This window comes from Oryctolagus cuniculus, chromosome 11, assembly GCF_051225735.1.
Source record: "Oryctolagus cuniculus isolate XC-2025 breed Fujian yellow rabbit chromosome 11, ASM5122573v1, whole genome shotgun sequence".
Classification (NCBI taxonomy): Eukaryota; Metazoa; Chordata; class Mammalia; order Lagomorpha; family Leporidae; genus Oryctolagus; species Oryctolagus cuniculus.
Window position 1 is genome coordinate 57,418,528 of NC_142877.1, and position 17,647 is coordinate 57,436,174.

Genomic DNA, 17,647 nt, shown 5'->3' on the forward strand with positions numbered 1-17,647 from the left:
TTTTTTACTTGACAAAGAGAAGCTCGGTGACTTGTTGGGGGTCTCACATCTCACAGAGTGGGTACAGCAGGCAGAAAACCCTGACGGGACTTGGGAAAGCAGAGCTGCATGAAAGAAAGAGTAAACGCTTACTGTGTGTGGTGGTAGGTGTGTGCAGGGAGGGAGGAGGCAGATGGTCCACGACCGGGGACCAGACACCTGCCACCTGCGTGCAGGGTGTCGGGTGACTCCCCTCCTGCTCTCCCTGCTGGGCGGCGTGCTCTCCATCCAGTCCCCCACCCCCGGGGCTGCCCAGGGCTCTCTGAGTCCCGGCTGGGCCTCTGTAACTCTGTTGCAGAGATGCGGGCCTTGGCTGAGCTCCTGGGCCCCTATGGCATGAAGTTCCTGAGTGAAAACTTGATGTGGCACGTGACTTCTCAGATTGTGGAGCTGAAGGTACCGTGGAAACCAGCCCCCCTCCATCCCGGGGAGAGGGATGACGAGGATGATGACCCTCCCTGGGGGTGGGGGAGAGGGGCGGGAGGCCAGGCTGGGGTGGAGGGAGACTCAGCGGGCGGGCGGGCGGGCGGCCCCTCCCCACCTCACGTCTCCGTGCTCCCGGGCCGCAGAAGCTGGTGGTGGAAAACATGGACGTACTTGTGCAGATCAGATCCAACTTCAGCAAGCCGGGCCTGATGGCTTCCCTGCTGCCCCAGCTGATGGGTAAGGGGAGGGCAGGGTGGGAAGGGGGGACAGACAGCCTGAAGGGGCCCCACCGCCACGGCCGCTGTGTCCCCTTGTCCCCTTTGTCCTAGGCGCTGAGAACGTGCTGAAGCGCATGACAATCATTGGGGTGATTCTCAGTTTCAGGGCCATGGCCCAGGAAGGACTTCGGGAGGTGAGTGGAGGGGGGCGTGGCAGGGGCCGGCCAACCCTGAGACGTGGCTTAGTCTCACAGGGGTCCTGCCAGATCCCTGGGGATGGAGGAGTTTGGGGAGCCCACAGAGGCATGGGAGAGGCCATGCATGGCTCGGGGGCCTGGGTTAAGCCTCAACTGGTTTCGAGGCCCCGGCCGCTGTCCTGGGCACTCACTTCTCTTCTCCTTCCTCCAGGTCTTCTCCTCCCACTGCCCATTCCTTATGGGGCCCATCGAGTGCTTAAAGGAGTTCGTCACTCCAGACACAGACATCAAGGTGTGTGTGCGGTGGGGGGGAACGTGGGGGAGTGGGGTTGGGACGCTCTGCTGGTGGGAAGCGAGAGATGAGGGCCTGTGAGGGAGGAGGGCGCTGGAGGATGTGCCGGGCGGCGGAGCTGGGCTTCGTGAGTTTTATTTATTTCTTTGACAGAGGCAGAGAGCTCCCATTCACTGGTTTAACCACCCCCCGCCCTAAATGCTGGCAACAGGCAGGGCAGGACAGGGGCACGCCAAGGCTGTGAGCCAGGAGCTCCTTCCAGGTCTCCCATGTAGGTGGCAGGAACCCAAGTGCCTGAGTCATCAGGTGCTGCACGCCCAGGGTGCGATGCGCTGTGCTGTGCCAAGCCAGGGTTTGAATCACAGAACTGGTTGGGTGGATCTTCCTGCAGAGAGAGGGGCACTGCGAGGACACCAGGGCCAAGGGGGTGGGAGATGCTGCTGGCGTCTCAGACAGGAGCCTGGTATTTGCTGGGGAAGACTTATCCCTTCCTTCCCCATCCCCAGCCTGCCTTCAGAGTTTCCTTTCTTTTCCTGGCCTTTGCGTCCTCCCAATTCTTAACCTTTCTGGCTCCTCCGCGTCAGTACCACCTGCTCGCGTGCCCCATTGCTACAGGAGGCAAAGCCTACCTGAGCACACAGTCACGCCCCACCCTTCCCTGACCTTGTCTTCTTTTTTTTTTTTTAAGACTTATTTATTTATTTGAAAGGCAGAATTACAGAGAGGCAGAGGCACAGGGGGAGAGAGAGAGAGAGAGAGAGAGAGGTAGAGAGAGAGAGAGAGAGAGAGAGATCTTCCATCCGCTGGTTCACTCCCCAAATGGTTGCTACAGCCGGAGCTGTGCCGATCTGAAGCCAGGATCCAGGAGCTTCCTCTGGGTCTCCCACACGGATGCAGGGGCCCAAGCACTTGGGCCATCTTCTACTGCTTTCCCAGGACATATCAGAGAGCTGGGTCGGAAGTAGAGCGGCCTGGATTTGAACCAGCACTCATATGGGATGCCGGCACTGCAGGTGGCAGCTTTACCCACTATGCCACAGCGCCGGCCCCCTCGTTTTTTGAGTGCCCTGCAGCAAACAAGTGTGTTGCACAGGAAACAGCCAAAGCCTGGGAATACCGCCCCCTCCCCCCGCCCCATGCAGAGGGCCTGCTGCTTTGTTGCGATGGCCTCCTTTAACAGAGAGAGCTGTGATAAAGGGTACCTTGCTGAGTCAGAGGAGTAAAGTTCCAGGTTAAGAAAAACGTCCTCACCTTGAGATGGAAAGAGTTAAGCCACTTCCCTGTACCTGCCCGGAACCACACAGGGGCCAAGTGGCCGTGGGGGCAGTGAGGGGCAGTGCCATCCACACAGCCGGCTTATGCAGAGCCTGCCCTCCTGCCAGGGCTGAATGCCCCAGTGCAGCAGGAGCTCAGCCAGCTGAAATGTCCTGGGCTGCTTTAGGCTCCGTGTGCCTGTACAAATAAGCAGGGGAGACGGAGAGCAGGGACAGCCTGTCCGTCAGAGAGAGAGCTTGCCGGTGCCTCAGCGGGGCGGGAAGATTGGGAAAACAGAACACGAGACTCCTCCATCATCTGCTTCTTCCTCCAGGAAGCCACACGGTCTCCTAGGTGGAGGTTGCCACAAGCAGTGCCCACTTCCAGGGCAGGAGGGGGCTTGCTAAGGGGCAGAGCTGGAGGAGGCGAGAGTGTGGCTTCTGTGAGTGCGTGGGTTGTGTCTGTGGAAAACACGCAGCGGTCTGGTGCTGGGACCCTTCTCTTTGTTTTCTCAGAACCAGCAAACTCAACTGTGGTCAGCCTCCAAAGGGCTCCCAGGGCTTGGCGTGGGAGTGGTGGTTTGAGGCTATGGCTGAGAGCCTGGTTCTAAGGACAAGGAGGGACTCAGGTGCTAAACACTGCAGCGGACAAGAAGTGCAGAGTCCCTGCTTTCAAGATCAAGGAAAAGTTTCAGTGCGGGGGTGGTGTAGGCGTCTGGGGAGTGGCTTGTGGAAGAAGGCTCTGTCTGTCTGTCTGTCACAGTGTTTCCCCAGCTCGCAAATTAAACAGGACATCCTCAAGGAAAGAAAGGTAAGGGGAGAGGAGATAAAGGTGGACCATTTGCATTTTAGCTGCTGAAGTTCAATGCTTTATGCATGTGGCCCACGGTGAGGTGAGCATTATTATCATCTCAGTTTTAAGATGAGAAAATGGGGGCTCAAGGAATTAAGTGATTTTTGGCCAAAATCACACAGTGACTAAGTGGTGTTGCTAGGACTGGAACCCCGGATTTGTCTCATTCTAAAGCCCTTTTATGCCTTCCCCTGGAAGCTAAGCCAGGAGTCTCACCTCCTACCTAAAAAGATAACTGTATACAGACTGTGTGTGCCTGATGCTAAGTCAGCAGTTCTGCTTTAAGGAGGGAGAGATAGGTTTGAACCAGGTAATCAGGGAGGGCTCCACAGAGGAGTTGAAGTCTTAGTTATAACTAAGCATCACTTAGACATAATAGAAGAGACACAGAGGAGAGAAAGGGACAGGGTAGGAGGAGGAAGGATGTGAACCAGAGCACGGAGGCAAGGGAGGAAGTGAACAGACGACGCTGGCTGCAACAGCGGGGGAAGCCTTTGGGGAAATAAGGTTGAACAAGGAAGTTTGTACTGCGGAGCATCCTGAATTCCACGCTGAAGCATTTGGGCTCTTGTTTTATCCCTGTAGAGTAGGGAGAGCTGTGAACGGAAGTTCTTACAAAGAGGATAGGGGCTGGCACTGTGGCGTAGTGGGTAAAGGTGCCTCCTGCAGTGCCGGCATCCCATATGGGCGCCGGTTCAAGTCCCGGCTGCTCCACTTCTGATCCGGCTCCCTGCTGTGGCCTGGGAAAGCAGTGGAAGATGGCCCAAGTGCTTGGACCCCTGCACCCATGTGGGAGACCCAGAAGAAGCTCCTGGCTCCTAGCTTTGGATCAGCCCAGCTCTGGCCATTGTGGCTATTTGGGGAGTAAACCAGCGATGGAAGATCTCTCCCTCTTGTCTTTGCTTCTCTGTAACTCTGCCTTTGTAGTAAATAAATAAATCTAAAAAAAAAAAAAAAAAAAAAAAAGGATACTATTCCAGAAGTTTAAAGCCTGTGGCCCAGGAATCCCAGCTTCTCATAGCTTCTGCCAAGGCCTTCTCTCTGGAATCCTCTCCAGACTCTCATTTTTCTTCCTGCCAGGTGACCCTGAGTGTGTTTGAGCTGGCATCTGCTGCAGGTGTGGGCTGTGACATTGACCCAGCCTTGGTGGCTGCCATCGCCAATCTGAAAGCTGGTGAGATTGGGGTCGGGGGGAGCAGGGACGGATGGGACCCTTGTTGAGGACGGGGAGGTGTTGGCGTCAGAGGAGCCTGTGTTTGCATGAGAGAACCATGCAAGATAGCATGGGGCGCATGCTGAGCTGTGTGGTGAAGCATCTCAGTTTCTCACAGCCGTCCTGTGCTGTCCCTTCCCATGCACTCTCTTTCACCTGTCCACTTCCTCCCAGCCTTCCGCTCGTGTCTTCTGTTTGCCATTACGTGTTCCTGCGGATTGGCGCATTCGTAGTCCCATACGAGCTCTGCACAGGGTGGAGCCAAGGGGCTGGCATCCAGCCCATCCATCACCCTGCCCTTCCCTGTTGGTGAGCGAGAGTCTTCTCTTCCTGCCTCTCCACCCGTCAGGAAGCTGGCAGGTGCCTCTGGCTGTCTGTGGGTTCTCTCCAGGACGGACCCTTTGCCATCAGCGGCTGCTGGTCCCGCCCCGGCCAGCAATGGTCACCTGCCCGTGTATGCAGTGTGTCACCGGTGTTTTCCCATGTGGTCCTGGGCGGTTCTGTGAGCCCGTAGGAGACAACTCCTGCTCGCTGACCTTCCCCTCTGTCTGCCCTCCCCAGACAGCACGTCCCCTGAGGAGGAGTACAAGGTGGCCTGCCTGCTCCTGGTCTTCCTTGCAGTCTCCCTCCCGCTCCTCGCCACCGACCCCTCTTCCTTCTACAGCATTGAGAAGGATGGTGAGTATGGGCCAGGTCTGGGCCAGGTCCATGTCTGGGGGTCGAGAGCTGAACTGAAATGCTTTCCTGGAAAATACAAACTTCCGACCCAGAGATAAAGTTCTACTTCCAAAAGCACTGGACAGTGAACTAGGCTAAAAAAAAAAATCCCCCTCTAATAAAACTTTGTGGCAATAACCTCCCCTTGACCCCAAACGCCTTTAGTCTTTTGATGCCACCTGGAAGTGGTCCAGCCTGGAAAAATGGCCACTTCCTGTTTGGTTTCAGCGGTGGGAGACTCACACTGTCCCTTCCTTTTGTCCCCTGCCCCCAGGTTACAACAACAACATCCATTGCTTGACCAAAGCCATCATCCAGGTGTCCGCTGCCCTCTTCACGCTCTACAACAAGAACATCGAGACTCACCTCAAGGAATTCCTGGTGGTGAGTGGGCTGCCGGGGGCCTGGCTTCCATCGCACAGGGTCAGCAGGGATCGGGCTGTCGGGTCTAAGCCCCCACTGTGCTCAGCGAAGGGCGAGCGGCTGCTCTGTGCAAGGCGGGTGTTTCTCTGATTCCCCTAACAACCGGCGTTGCTGCCGCCCCTTGAACACCCGGCAAGGTGGTTGCACACAGCGTCAGAAACTCTGAGTTCTGGTTCTGGATCTGCCTAACTAGGCAGCGTGGCCTTGAACTCCAGGTGCCTTCTCATTTGTAAATTTAGGGAGAATAAATGAATCCAGGTGGGGTGTGCACCTTGTCTGGATACAGATGCTGAACTTTAGCCTGGACCCACTGAATCAGAGCACCCCGGGGTGAGTGCCGGCCTCTATGTTTCTCACCCGGGTCTCCCGGAGAGTGGACAGGGCCGGTTCTCAGACTTGACTGTCCATCAGAATCACCTGGAGGCTTCCAGATTCTGTGGACGAGGGTGGGGCTGGCAAACCTGCATTTCCGGCAGGTTCCCAGGTGATGAGGCTGTGGTCTTGGGGTCTCACTCTGAGAACCCCTGGTCCAGGTTTCTAGGGCCCACAGTTTGCAGCCAGTCAGTCATTGCTGCTGCAAGTTATGTTTGAAAAAATTGTTGAAAAATGTTTTTATTTTGTAGCCAACGTTGACTCCTTCTAACTATCACCATTGATCTTCGTTTTGCCTCTGGAAAAACACAATAAATAACCTCTTGCTATTGTTGAAAGAGGCCCTAGAGTTTTCCAGCCCGAATCCTCCACGGAGGCGTCCCAGCCACACACTTCGGATACATGGTCCATTACCCGCCGCCTGCCGGCGCATTCTCAGTTAATAGGAGCTTATGCTTTTGCAAAGCGTGGTCCTGATTTAAGAACTAGGGCCTCATTTGTCTCTCTCCGGGAGGAAACACAGTAGTAAATCATACCGAGCTCTCTGGAATCATTTCCTTGTCTTGAGAAATCCACAGCAGGGCCTGTAACCCTAGTTCGAGGGGCTCTGTTTAAGCTGGGACAACCAACCCGACAGAAGGGGCTCTGGGCCTCTTAGATTTACAACAGATTCACATCAGATCTTGATCTGGAAGATGGGGTGAGAAAAAAGGCACCTCCTCCCCACCCCGGCCCCCTGCAGCCTCCCTCTTATCCTGTTTGTTTGCTAAATGCAGGTAACCTGGGGCTGGCATACATGAATCAGATTTCTTCCTCTCTCTTTGATCTGCTGGGGGCCGGGAGGTGAAGGGAGATGACAGCCGCTGGGGAGCTGACAGGAGGAGAATACTAAGGGCTCCGCTCTGAATCAGAGGCCCGCAAACAGCCCAGACGTGGTGTCTGGAGGCCGCCTGGGATTAATCTCCGGGCAGAAGACAGCCTCACCTGCTTTTGTTCTAGGCCGCCTCTTTGCCCCTTGCAACCCCGGCCCCCAGCAGCCCCCGGCTAGTGGCTGCACTGGGAGGGGACCCAAGGCTCCGGGCTGGTCTCCAGGCACCTGTGTGTCTCAGAAGCCTCCGGGACCTGCCGCTTTCCCCCCACCAACACCGATGGGGCTTCTTAACTCTCCGCCTTGATCTTTTCCTCACTTCCTGCAGCCCGAGGCTGTCCTATGGTGACCTCTAAAAAAATCTGCTGCTTTACAGAGCCTTCCCTTCCAGGTGGCGTCTGTCAGCCTCTTGCAGCTGGGCCAGGAGACTGACAAGCTCAAGACCAGAAATCGGGAGTCCATCTTCCTGCTCATGCGCTTGGTATGTGTCCTGTTCAGGCTGCTGGGGGGAGAGGGAGAAGGGCCCTGGGGCCGGGTTGGGGGACTCCTCTTTTAGGTCTCTTGGTCCAGGCCTTTGTCATCAGACAAAAGCTACCTGGTACCCTCTGGCTCTAGTCCTCATGTCCTGGGCGCCACTCTTCCCGCAGTGCTCCCGAGTCCGGCCTGGGAGTGCTGTTGGGACAGTAACTTTCTGTCCAGTGTGTGGCTTTAGTGGTAGCTTCCTGTACAGTATGTGGCTTTAGCAGTAACTTCCTGTCCAGTAGGTGGCTTTAGCAGTAACTTCCTGTCTAATAGGTGGCTTTAGCAGTAACTTCCTGTCTAATAGGTGGCTTTGGCGGTAACTTCCTGTCCAGTAGGTGGCTTTGGCGGTAACTTCCTGCCACTGCATTTCTCCTCTCTGGGGCACTCTGAAGAGGGTCCTGGTTAGCACAGAGCTGAACCGAGGGGGTGGGGCACGTGGATGGCGGCTGGGAGGAGGGGTGGCTTGCACAGAGAAGCTGGCTGGCAGGGAGCCCAGCGGGCCCTGAGTCGGGCTGCCCCTTGCTTCCCGGGCTTGGGGTGCCCCCTCCACTCTGGCAGAAAGCTGCGGCAATTCTGACTCAAGTCAGTTTTTGAAAATCTCCCCCGTCGTGAGCCTGTTTCTCTCCGACACTGGTACTCACTTTTGCTCCACGAATTGGATTCTCCAGGTGAGCTCTGCCCCTGGGCGTGGACAGGAGGGGCTCCTGCCCTGGGCCCAGTGTTTCCGAGGCCACCTCTGCCCACGGAGAGGAGGAGCTCACCCGGAGACTGGGCCCACCCCGCAGCCTGTGCCCGAGACAACCGGGGCCTGTGTGGGGTCCGCCCCAGGGCCGGTGCTGCTCTGGGAGCACATGGCTGGAGTTCTGTGTGCGGGTAGAGAAGTCTACCTGTGGGTACAGAGTCTCCCAGACTGCAGGGAGGGACCAGGAGGCTGGCTCCCCACCTTCACCACGGGGAGCCCAGACTTCCATGGGATTATGCAGGAACATGGTCACAGTGGGAGGAGAGAACCTGAGTGTGTCAGTTTACTCTGTTTAGTCTACAGTGTGTGGGCCTCTCTTTGTGCTCTAGGCCCAGGCCCAGAAATGTTAGGGGCAGGTGTTCCTGGGACCCCCTCCAGCTCTCCTTCCAGCACACGGGCACTGAGTGGTGTTTGTGCCTCAGTTTCTCCAGCTAGCAGAAAGCCTAGGGGACACTGGTTGAGGGTTGTGATGGAGGAGAGAATACATAGGGGGAGTGTGTGTGTGTGTGTGTGTGGTGAGGGCAGAGGAAGGAGGTAGGCGAGGCAGAGCACCCCATTCAGAACAGCTTGACCTTGGCAAAGTAATTAACTCTGATTCTTTATCCATAAAAGTGGGTGGTGGTCCTTAAGACTTTGTAGGATAAGAAAGTTTGAAAGTGCCTAGTACATAGTGGATTAGCTCCCTCTCTACTTCTCATTTCACGCCTCTCCTTGTTCTGGGGCAGTTTGCGCTCTGTGAGGTTGCAGGTGTCTCTGTATTGGCACTCAGCACCCGCTCTTTCTGCTTTGGGCTCCCAGCCTGGCTGCGTGTGGGGCAGGCTCTGTCCCGTGGCCTCCCAGCAGGGTCGAGTGGCAGGAGCTGAGCTGGGTACTTGGTTGAGGGAGAGACTGCAGGAGCAGGCTGCTGCCCAGCCACGCAGATGCAAATGCTGCACGGAAATGGCTGCAGGGCAAAGAGGTGCAAGAGCCTTCTCTGCTGTGCAGCTCCGAAGGCCGGCGAGCACTTGCCTCCCTGGGATCTGTCTTGCCCCCCTCCCAGTGCTGCTGGCCTGCTCCTGATGAGGGTTTTCGGGGGTGGGCGGGGAGAGCTAGCTCGTGGAACCCTGGATGTCAGAAGCACGCCAGATCCTGCCAGTTGGCTCCGTACTTACAGGAAACCGAGGCAGAAGCAGGCGAGCGTGGTACCCAGGGCCTCCCTGTGACACATGGGCCAAGGTGGCTCCAGAACCCCTTCCGGCCTCCACTCCAGGGCTGCTTCCACCTCCAAGAGCACCTACCAGCTAGGAGCCGGCCCAGTGGATCCTTCTCGAGTTCATCCCTCATTTTCCTGGACCCGAGAACAGTGTCTTGGAGAAGAGAGCTCACCTCTGAAACCCACTGAGCAAGAAATTCTTTTTAAAGAATATTTATTTATATGACAGACAGAATGTGTGTGTGTGAGAGAGAGAGAGAGAGAGAGAGAAAGAGAATCTTCCACCCACTGGTTCACTCCCCACAACAGCCGGGGCTGAGCCAGGCTGAAGCCAAGAGCCAGGACTCCATACGGATCTCCCACGTGGATAGCAGGGACCCAAACACTGGGGCCGTCTTCGGATGCCTTCCTGGGGCGTCACTGGGAGCTGGATTGGAAGCGGAGTGGCTGGGACTTGAGCCTGCGCTCTCATATGGGATGCCAGCGTCATGTGGTGAGCAACAGCTTCACCTGCTGTGCCACAACGCTGACCCCAAGGAATTCTTATCAGACGGAAGCTCAGGGCTGCTGTTTAGCCAGCAGGTTTCTCTGCCTTCAGCCAGCAGCAGTGTCTTCTCCGAGGTGGTTGTGTGTCTTGTGAACGTGCATGTGTATGTGTGTGTGGGACAGCAAAGCCTCATACATTTCAGAAGTCGGACTTGAGACACAGAAGCACATTAGAGTGGATGTGTGGGTTCTCTGTGGATTTCCAGCCGCGTGGGGTGGGCCTGGAGCACGAGTCCTCGTCCCTGACCTACCGAGGGAAATACACCTGCGCCTTCCTCAAGGGTGGGGACCCTCCGGCGTGCCACGCTAGGTTGGGGCTGCTGTTTGTGAATATGCCCTTCTCTCCCCCACCCCCAGTCTCATCCGGGCATCTTGATCCATCTTCCTGCTTGCCTGTGGGGGCTGCTGGGATTACCACGACATGCAGGCTTCTAATTAAACTAATTAATCATGCCTGCTCCTCTATGCAGTGTCCTCACTGTTCCCCGAGTGCTGTGCTGTGAGAGGAAGAGACACGAGAGGACCACTGTGGATGCCAGCCCCTCTTCCTTGGCCAGCTGTGGCAACTGCTTCTCTTGTGCGAAGCTCTACCATTCGCACTTCTGTCTGTCTCTACCTGCATCTGTGCTGCCCACCCACACACGATGCTGCATCCAGCCATGAGGAGACTGGCTCTTTCCTGCCTTTGGCTTCTGTGCCATGCAGGACCCCGATCAGGGCCGTTGTAACAGAGCTGAGGAGGCCGTGCTGCCTTCCTGGTGCCCGACAGAGTGGGGCACTTGTAGCCCTGGGGGTGAGGGGGTTCTCAGAGGGCCCCCGGGACCTGCGAGATGAGAAACAGACGCTCTGCCCGGGCTTCTCACCACCTGGCTCCGTCTATTGCAGGTGGTGGAGGAGTCGTCCTTCTTGACCTTGGACATGTTGGAGTCCTGTTTCCCCTATGTCCTGCTGCGCAACGCCTACAGGGAGGTCTCCCGGGCCTTCCACCTGAACCGGGTGCCTGCCAGCACCCACTGAAGGGTCCCTTGGAGCTACGCGAGCCTGCACTGTACTGGAGTCTGTGGACATTTGTTTGTGGGGGCGGGAGCAGGGTGAGGGGTCGTGGAGGGGTGGGGCTGGAGCCAGAGCTGAGGAGGAGATGACCGAGGCACCCCCCGGGGCTGTGCAGTGTGGTAGGGGACAGTGTGTGGGGGAAGTTGGGGGATGGAGGCCATGATTTTGGACAATGAGAAAACAGTGACAAACCAGTACCAGTTTTTACCTTCTGGGGACCAGGGCTTGGGCTCTGCATGGGTCTCTCCGACCTTCATCACTATTCTAGGATGGCGCTGGCAGGCAGGGGTGATCAATCATCATATTAAACCATAATGAGCTTATAATCCTCCCACCGGAGCTGCAATTGTCTCCTGCACATTCATTAGGACCATTAGCTCCTCTCTTCCTTTTCCGAGTGTGTTCGGCAAACACGCAGCCTGTTCCTACTGCGTGCACAGTTGGAGCCAAGGGTCCCCCCTCTTCGCCTTCAGGGGGCCTCTTTGAGGGGTCATCGTGTCTCTTTCCTTCACCCCAGTTTGCCTTGCCTCCCTGGGGCAAGGAGGCAGTGACCCCAAGAGATGCACACTGCCCACTGCTCCACTCCCACCCTGGGTGGGGAGCGCCTCCTTCCTTGCCTCAGCCTCTGCTGCTTTCTCTGGGAGCAGGGGCCGGTTTCGGTCAATTACAGCCATATGGCAGCTTGGTAGGCCAGACTCGGGCTGGCTTTCCCTCCTGTACCGTTTGGGGGTCCTCTCCCTCTTGCCTGGAGGGACCGATTTAACCCCGCACCTTCGCCTCAGCCTGGGCACAGCTGTTGCTAGGGGCAGGGATTTCTCTCCTAAATCCTACATTGCCCAGACCTCATTAGGTTGTAGGGCCTGGAGAGTGGGTATCCTTAAGGGAGCACAAGCTGTTTCAACCAAGCCCTTTTCTGCACTAATTAGAATTTCAAGTGTCAAGAGCCTCAGGCGTTCGCAATCGCACTAAACTAGATGTAGTGAACTCCGAAGCTGGGAACCGTGGCCTCGTCCAGCACCGCTGGGTGTCCACTGCCAGGGAAGACTCCGACAACTGGTCCAGAGTGCCCAGGACAGGCAGAGGCGATCAGCCCGTCGATTCATGAAGGTCATGTCCAAACCCGGGCAGCAACTGTGGGAGCCAGCCGTCCAGCCTCCAGTAAAGCTATTTTTGGATTTTGTTATGTGTGTTTTGCTTTTTCTTTCTCGAGATCCAGGCTTAGTCAATACTTCCTTACCTTGGCACCCGTAATCAACACACAAGGTTTTCTTAGCAACAGTTGTCAGCTCCTGGGGACAGAAGCAGCAGAGCGTCCTGCTTCTTGCATCAGCCGATCGTCCGTCTTTGCCGTGGGAAGGACATTGTGTTCCAAGCAGTGATTCAGTGTCAGGCCTGCTGGGGGTAGAGGGCAAAGCCGCCGAGGGAGAGAGGGCTTGGAAGCATCTGAACATCTCCCCGACCATATCTGCGCTGGGTCCTTCTGCCGGAGCGGGTGGGGATTTCTTTGCCACCTGTGGTCCAGACCCTGCTTGGAGGAGCCAAATTGAAAAATCTGTTGATGGCTAATCCATTTACACTTGTAGCAAACAGTACCGCCTCGTGGCTGAGACATCAGTGGAGATGCCCATGTCGTGTGTTGGACAGCCCGAGTTCCCTTCCTGGCTCTGGCTCCTGCCTCCAGCTCCCTGCTAATGCAGACCCTTGGAGGCCGTGGTGATGGTTCAAGTGATTGGGCTCCTGCCACCCACACCAGAGGCCTGGGTTGAATTCTTACTTTCCAGCTTTGGCCCAGTTCAATCCCAACTATTGCCGGTATTTGGGGGTGATCCAGTGAGTAGGAGATATCTGACTCTCTCGCTAAAAAAAACCAAAAACAAACAAACAAACAAAACTAGAATCTGAGTGCCTGGATTTGAATCTCAGCTCTGCTCCTGGTTCTTCTTCTTCTTCTTTTTTTCAGATTTACTTTATTTATTTGAAAGAGTTACAGAGAGAGGCAGAGGTAGAGAGAGAGAAAGGTCTTCTGTCCTCTGGTTCACTCCCCAGATGGCCACAACAGCTGGAGCTGGGCATTGATCCAAAGCCAGGAGCCAGGAGTTTCTTCTCGGTCTTTCACATGGGTGCAGGGGCCCAAGCACTTGGGCCATCTTCTACTGCTTTCCCAGGCACATTAGCAGGGAGCTGGATCGGAAGTGGAGCAGCTGGGACTTGAACCAGCACCCATATGGGATGCTGGCACTGCAGGCCAGAGCTTTAACTCGCTACGCCACAGCGCCGGCCCCTGCTGCTGGTTCTACTCCCTGTTAATGTGCATCTTTAGAGGCAGTAGATGATGACTTAAGTGCTTTGGGTCCCTGCGCCCATCTGGGAGACCTGGACTGTGCTCTTGGCTCCTGGCTTCAGCTTGGCCCCATCTTGGCTGCTGCAGGCATTTGGAAAGCACATCAGTGGATGAGAGGTCTGTGTCTTTTATATAAATGAAATACATAAACATTTATTAAAAAACAGGTCCCGTGTGCTTTACACAATTTCCCTCAATGGCAACATCTCACAAAGCTTAGCACACTAGTGAAGCAGGCTATGGACATTGACGGAGTCCACCGGTCCCATTCAGATGTCTCCAGTTTTGCTCTGTGGATGCCTATTCGGCTCAATGCAGCATTGGCACACGTGTGGGTTTCTGGAACCGCCACCACAGCTAGGATATTGATCAGCTCCATCACCACAAAGGTTCCTCCTGTTGGTCTTTTGTAACCACACTCGCCTCCGGAATCCTGGGATCTGTTTCTTCTTCTCTGGCCCCTGGCAACGCACTGGTTGCTTTAACACTTTGTTACTGAATCTTTTTATAAACACACTTTTTCAGAGAGCTTTTGCATCCTCAGAGCACTTCTGCAGGGCGGCCAGGGAAGGCTTCCCTACCCCAGAGCAAGAAACTTCCAGCACTGTTAGATGACTGAATAAAGGCCACAGACTTAGCAGTAGAACTAGAACCAGGACCCAAATCTGGCGTTCAGTCCTAGCTCTGTCCTGCCTGTCCCGAATGCCTCCTCATGTGGGAAGACCTCCTGCTTTGGTTCTACAGAGCCTAGAACAAGCTAGCCAGTGAAGGCGAGGACACGATGGCCATTGCCAGCTGAGACCATAAGTGGCCGTCTAGGGACAGAGGAGGTAACCGGACTCTGACATGCCAGGCAGTCTGCTTCCTTGCCCGGGAGGGTCTCTGGCCTCTTACAACCTGGGACACAATCAACGGTGAGCTCCTTTGTGTTTTCAGATCCCCCTCCCCCGGCCTCCAAGAGGAACGGAGCAATGAAATCGGGGAGAAAGTCTGACCCCAATTGTTTTGTCTCGCAGGCAGAAAGTAGGATCCAGCCTCGCCATTTTCATTAGCGCAGTGTTTTCATTAAAATCTCCATTAACTTGTTTGCAGTAATGAGATGGATCATCCCTCCCACCAAGCCGGAGCACAGACACGTGATGCTCACAGAGCGTCTCTCTTCCCTGTGGGCAGAGGAAACATGGGGTTCAGTCCAGGGGCCGGAGGAGGAGGGCGCCCTCCAAGCGCAGCAGGCCTGGAGCCTGGCCAAGAGGATCTTGGCCTCTGGACTTTCTCCTTGCAGGAGGGAGCAACTGTGTGTGTGGAGCGGAGCACCAGGAGAGAGGGGGGGCCAGCAGGGGACAGGACTTCCTTGGCCTTGGGTCTCACATCTGTGCCGGATCTTCAACAAAGTTTGACTTTGAGCAGAAGCTGGCGCACAGCGAGGGGTGGGGACACACTCACGCGGCTGGGGGAAGAGTGTTCTTCCACTCTCCTCCCTACAGGGCCTCCTGCCTCTCCTAAGTACCTGTCATCACAGGAGATGAAGATGAACCCCCCCCAGCCCCCACACCTCAGTGAGATGTCAAGTACTCTCCCTCCCACCTGAATGGGAAGCAGGAGCAGGCCAGGCTGCAGGTGGAGGAACTCAGAAGTGAACTTGAGCTGAGTTTGCAGCTCTGGAGAGATTGAGGAGCAGGCTTTCTCTTGTCACCGGGGAAGGAGAGGATTGGGAGGCCGCCCCTTTAAATAGCATTCCCGTAGGAGGCAGATCACATCCATCCGTCACCACTGCCAAAGCAGCATTTTAGGTCTCGATCAAACTCAAAGCTTGCTGGAAGGGACTGTGGGGTTACAGGAGTGAGGAGGCAGGGTCCCCAAGGGGCAGGGGACAGCTCAGAAGCTGCAAGGTGAGGTTGGGAGAAGTGGGGGTCTGGGGGACAAGAGGAAAAGATGGGGAGAAAAGGAGAGCTGTCTTTGAGCCTGTGAATGGAACAAGTGTACCCCATTCTTGTCTCTTTAGAGGTGCAGTAAAGCAGAAACAGGACAGGATCGCAAGGCGAGGAACGAGGCTGAGGCTGAACACGGGGAGCGGTGGCTACAGAAAGTGGGAGAGAGCCGCGGGGGGACGAGCAGGCAGCCGCTGAAGGTTGGAGACTCGGCTCTGGCTTTGTCCCTGACTCTCTGTGGGACCTATAATCTTTCTGGGCTTAATTTTTCCATTATTAAACCAAGGGGATTAGACGACATAGACTCTGAAGTCCGTTTCATGCGTCATTTGTTTTTGTCGGTGAATTCCTCTTTCCTTGAAATGGGCTCAGCACTGGGGACCTGGGAGAGCAGGGTGCACCTCTGTGTTGACAGTGGCCCGAAGGGTTAAGCCGCTGCTGGGGACACCTGCATCCTTAGGGGGGGCCTGGCTGCTCTGCTTTCCGATAATGCACCTGGGAAGGCAGCAAATAATGGCTCAAGCTCCTGCCACCCATGTGGGAGACCAAGAAGGAGTTCCTGGCTCTTGGCTTCAGCCTGACCCAGCTCTGGCTGCTTCTGGCTGCTGCACGCATTTGGAATGGACGTCTCTCTCTCTCTCTCTCTCTCTCTCTCTCTCTCTCTCTTTCTCCTTGTTTTTCTAATACACACATAAATCTTAAAAAAAAAAAAAAAGCATTGAGAGATACCTGTGGAAGGAGGTCTTCCTTCTCATCTAGTTTAAATTCCTGCTCTGAACTAGGAAACTCCTTAGCTCCGATCCTAATTTCGTAATTAGAACCCTTTAGTGTTAATCCTAATTTACATCTCCTTTGTAGTTTCCAGCCCACTCTTTCCTGCTGATAAGGAAGGAGATTGCTCCCAAACTGAGAGCTGGCTTGTGCAGGAGTGTGAGGGTCTCAGAGGCTTTCTCGCCTGGAGGGAAATGGGCCATGTATGCTGAAGTCAGGTTGACTGGACTGGGTGCAGAGCGCCAAGCCCCAGGTTTTCTTTCCACTTTTCCTCCATCTATAACGCTGCCATCTCCTCCTGCCTTGGTACATCCTAGGAGCCGGTTCTGCTGCTGCTTCTGCTTGATCTGAAGCCCTGACCTAATTTGGCGATCCTTTAAAAAAATTAATTAGAGAGAGAGAGAGTGCGAGCGCGCACAAAAGAAAGCATTTCCATCTGCTGGTTTCCTCCCCAAATGCCCGAAATGTCCAGGGACCAGGAATGCAATCCAGGTCTCCCATGTGGGTGGCAGGCTGCCAATCACCTGCGCTGTGACTGTTGCCTCTCAGTGTCTGCATCAGTGGGAAACTGGAGCCGGAAGTCAGAGCCAGGTGTGAAAGCCAGGTGCTCTGATGTGGATGTGGGCACCCTAACCACAGGGCTAAATGCACACCCCATGGCCATTACTTTATGGTGGAAGTCTCAGCTGTGAGAGTCCATCTTCACTCCACCACTCCACTTCTGTTCTCTTCTCCCCCTTCGCCTGGGAAAGGAAGGAGGGGGGCACTGATAGCAAGAATCAAGAAAATGCCTTCTCCCCATCACCTCTCCTTCCAACCATCAGAGCTCTTGCGCTAGGTTCACGGTCTGGGATCCTGGATTAGTAGCCTGTTTTTGTTTTGGAGCCGGCAGTGAAGTGAATGCGTGTTCCGTTTCTGCAGGCGTTTCCCCAAAGCCAGAGCTGGTGTTCACCGAGAGCTGGTGTTCACCGAGAAGGAGAGAAACGTGCCTGCCCGAGGGAGACAGGCGGGCCTGCAGGGCAGGCGTCCCAGCAGGGCTCAGGGGGATACACCAGGCTTTGTCCTGCTGCCATATCTTGATCAAACACCAGTTCCCTCATTCCACAGCCGGTGATCAAGCAGCTAGGTGGTTTTGTGCTGGGCTTTGAGCTCTTAGGTTCCTCTCTCTGCAGACAAACTGGGAGGAAATGAGCTGGAACGGCTGGGGAGAGTGAGGTGGGGGTTGAGAAGAGCTATCGAGAAATATTTCCCAGCTGTGCAGAGCCTAGGAAGGTGTCCGTGGAACTGCCTGGTCTGGAGAGCCTTCAACTCAGGAGATTTCCAGGGGCCCTGCGGTCGGTCGATGCAGGCAGGACGGGGAAGGGTACACGGAGGGAGCCCTCTGGAATCTCAGGTCCGGGCAGGGCAGCTTGGAGAGGTGCAGGATGCCAGTCCGGCTCAGAGCAGACCGCAAGCTGGCCCTAAAAAGACAGGAGCACAGGTGGAGTCTGGTCCGGCTGGGCAGCTTCAGTCCACCAGTGTCCTGGTTCCCCTCCACCCCCCGGAGAGATAGGGGCGGGACACACCAGGCGGCGGGGCACACGTGCATTTACGAAGCCACACGCACGGACACAGAGACTCAAAACACACGCGGAGGGGGGCGCCCAGGCACCCACCCACAGGCGAGCGCTGCCCGCAGGCC

The 17,647-nt window shown here is 55.7% G+C and overlaps 1 protein-coding gene across 1 annotated transcript in view; it reads left to right on the forward strand.

Annotated features, from left to right (window-relative positions):
• The window catches only part of NCKAP1L (NCK associated protein 1 like), a 46,509-nt gene extending 34,400 nt beyond the window's left edge, over window positions 1–12,109 (forward strand). The window contains exons 23-31 of the mRNA XM_002711038.6: window positions 338–435; window positions 609–702; window positions 795–877; window positions 1,092–1,172; window positions 4,359–4,452; window positions 5,053–5,169; window positions 5,483–5,592; window positions 7,263–7,352; window positions 10,759–12,109. Coding sequence (XP_002711084.6) covers window positions 338–435; window positions 609–702; window positions 795–877; window positions 1,092–1,172; window positions 4,359–4,452; window positions 5,053–5,169; window positions 5,483–5,592; window positions 7,263–7,352; window positions 10,759–10,890 — 899 coding nt within the window. The 3' untranslated portion in view covers window positions 10,891–12,109. The remainder of the gene's footprint in view (window positions 1–337; window positions 436–608; window positions 703–794; window positions 878–1,091; window positions 1,173–4,358; window positions 4,453–5,052; window positions 5,170–5,482; window positions 5,593–7,262; window positions 7,353–10,758) is intronic.
• The last annotated feature ends 5,538 nt before the right edge of the window (window positions 12,110–17,647 follow it).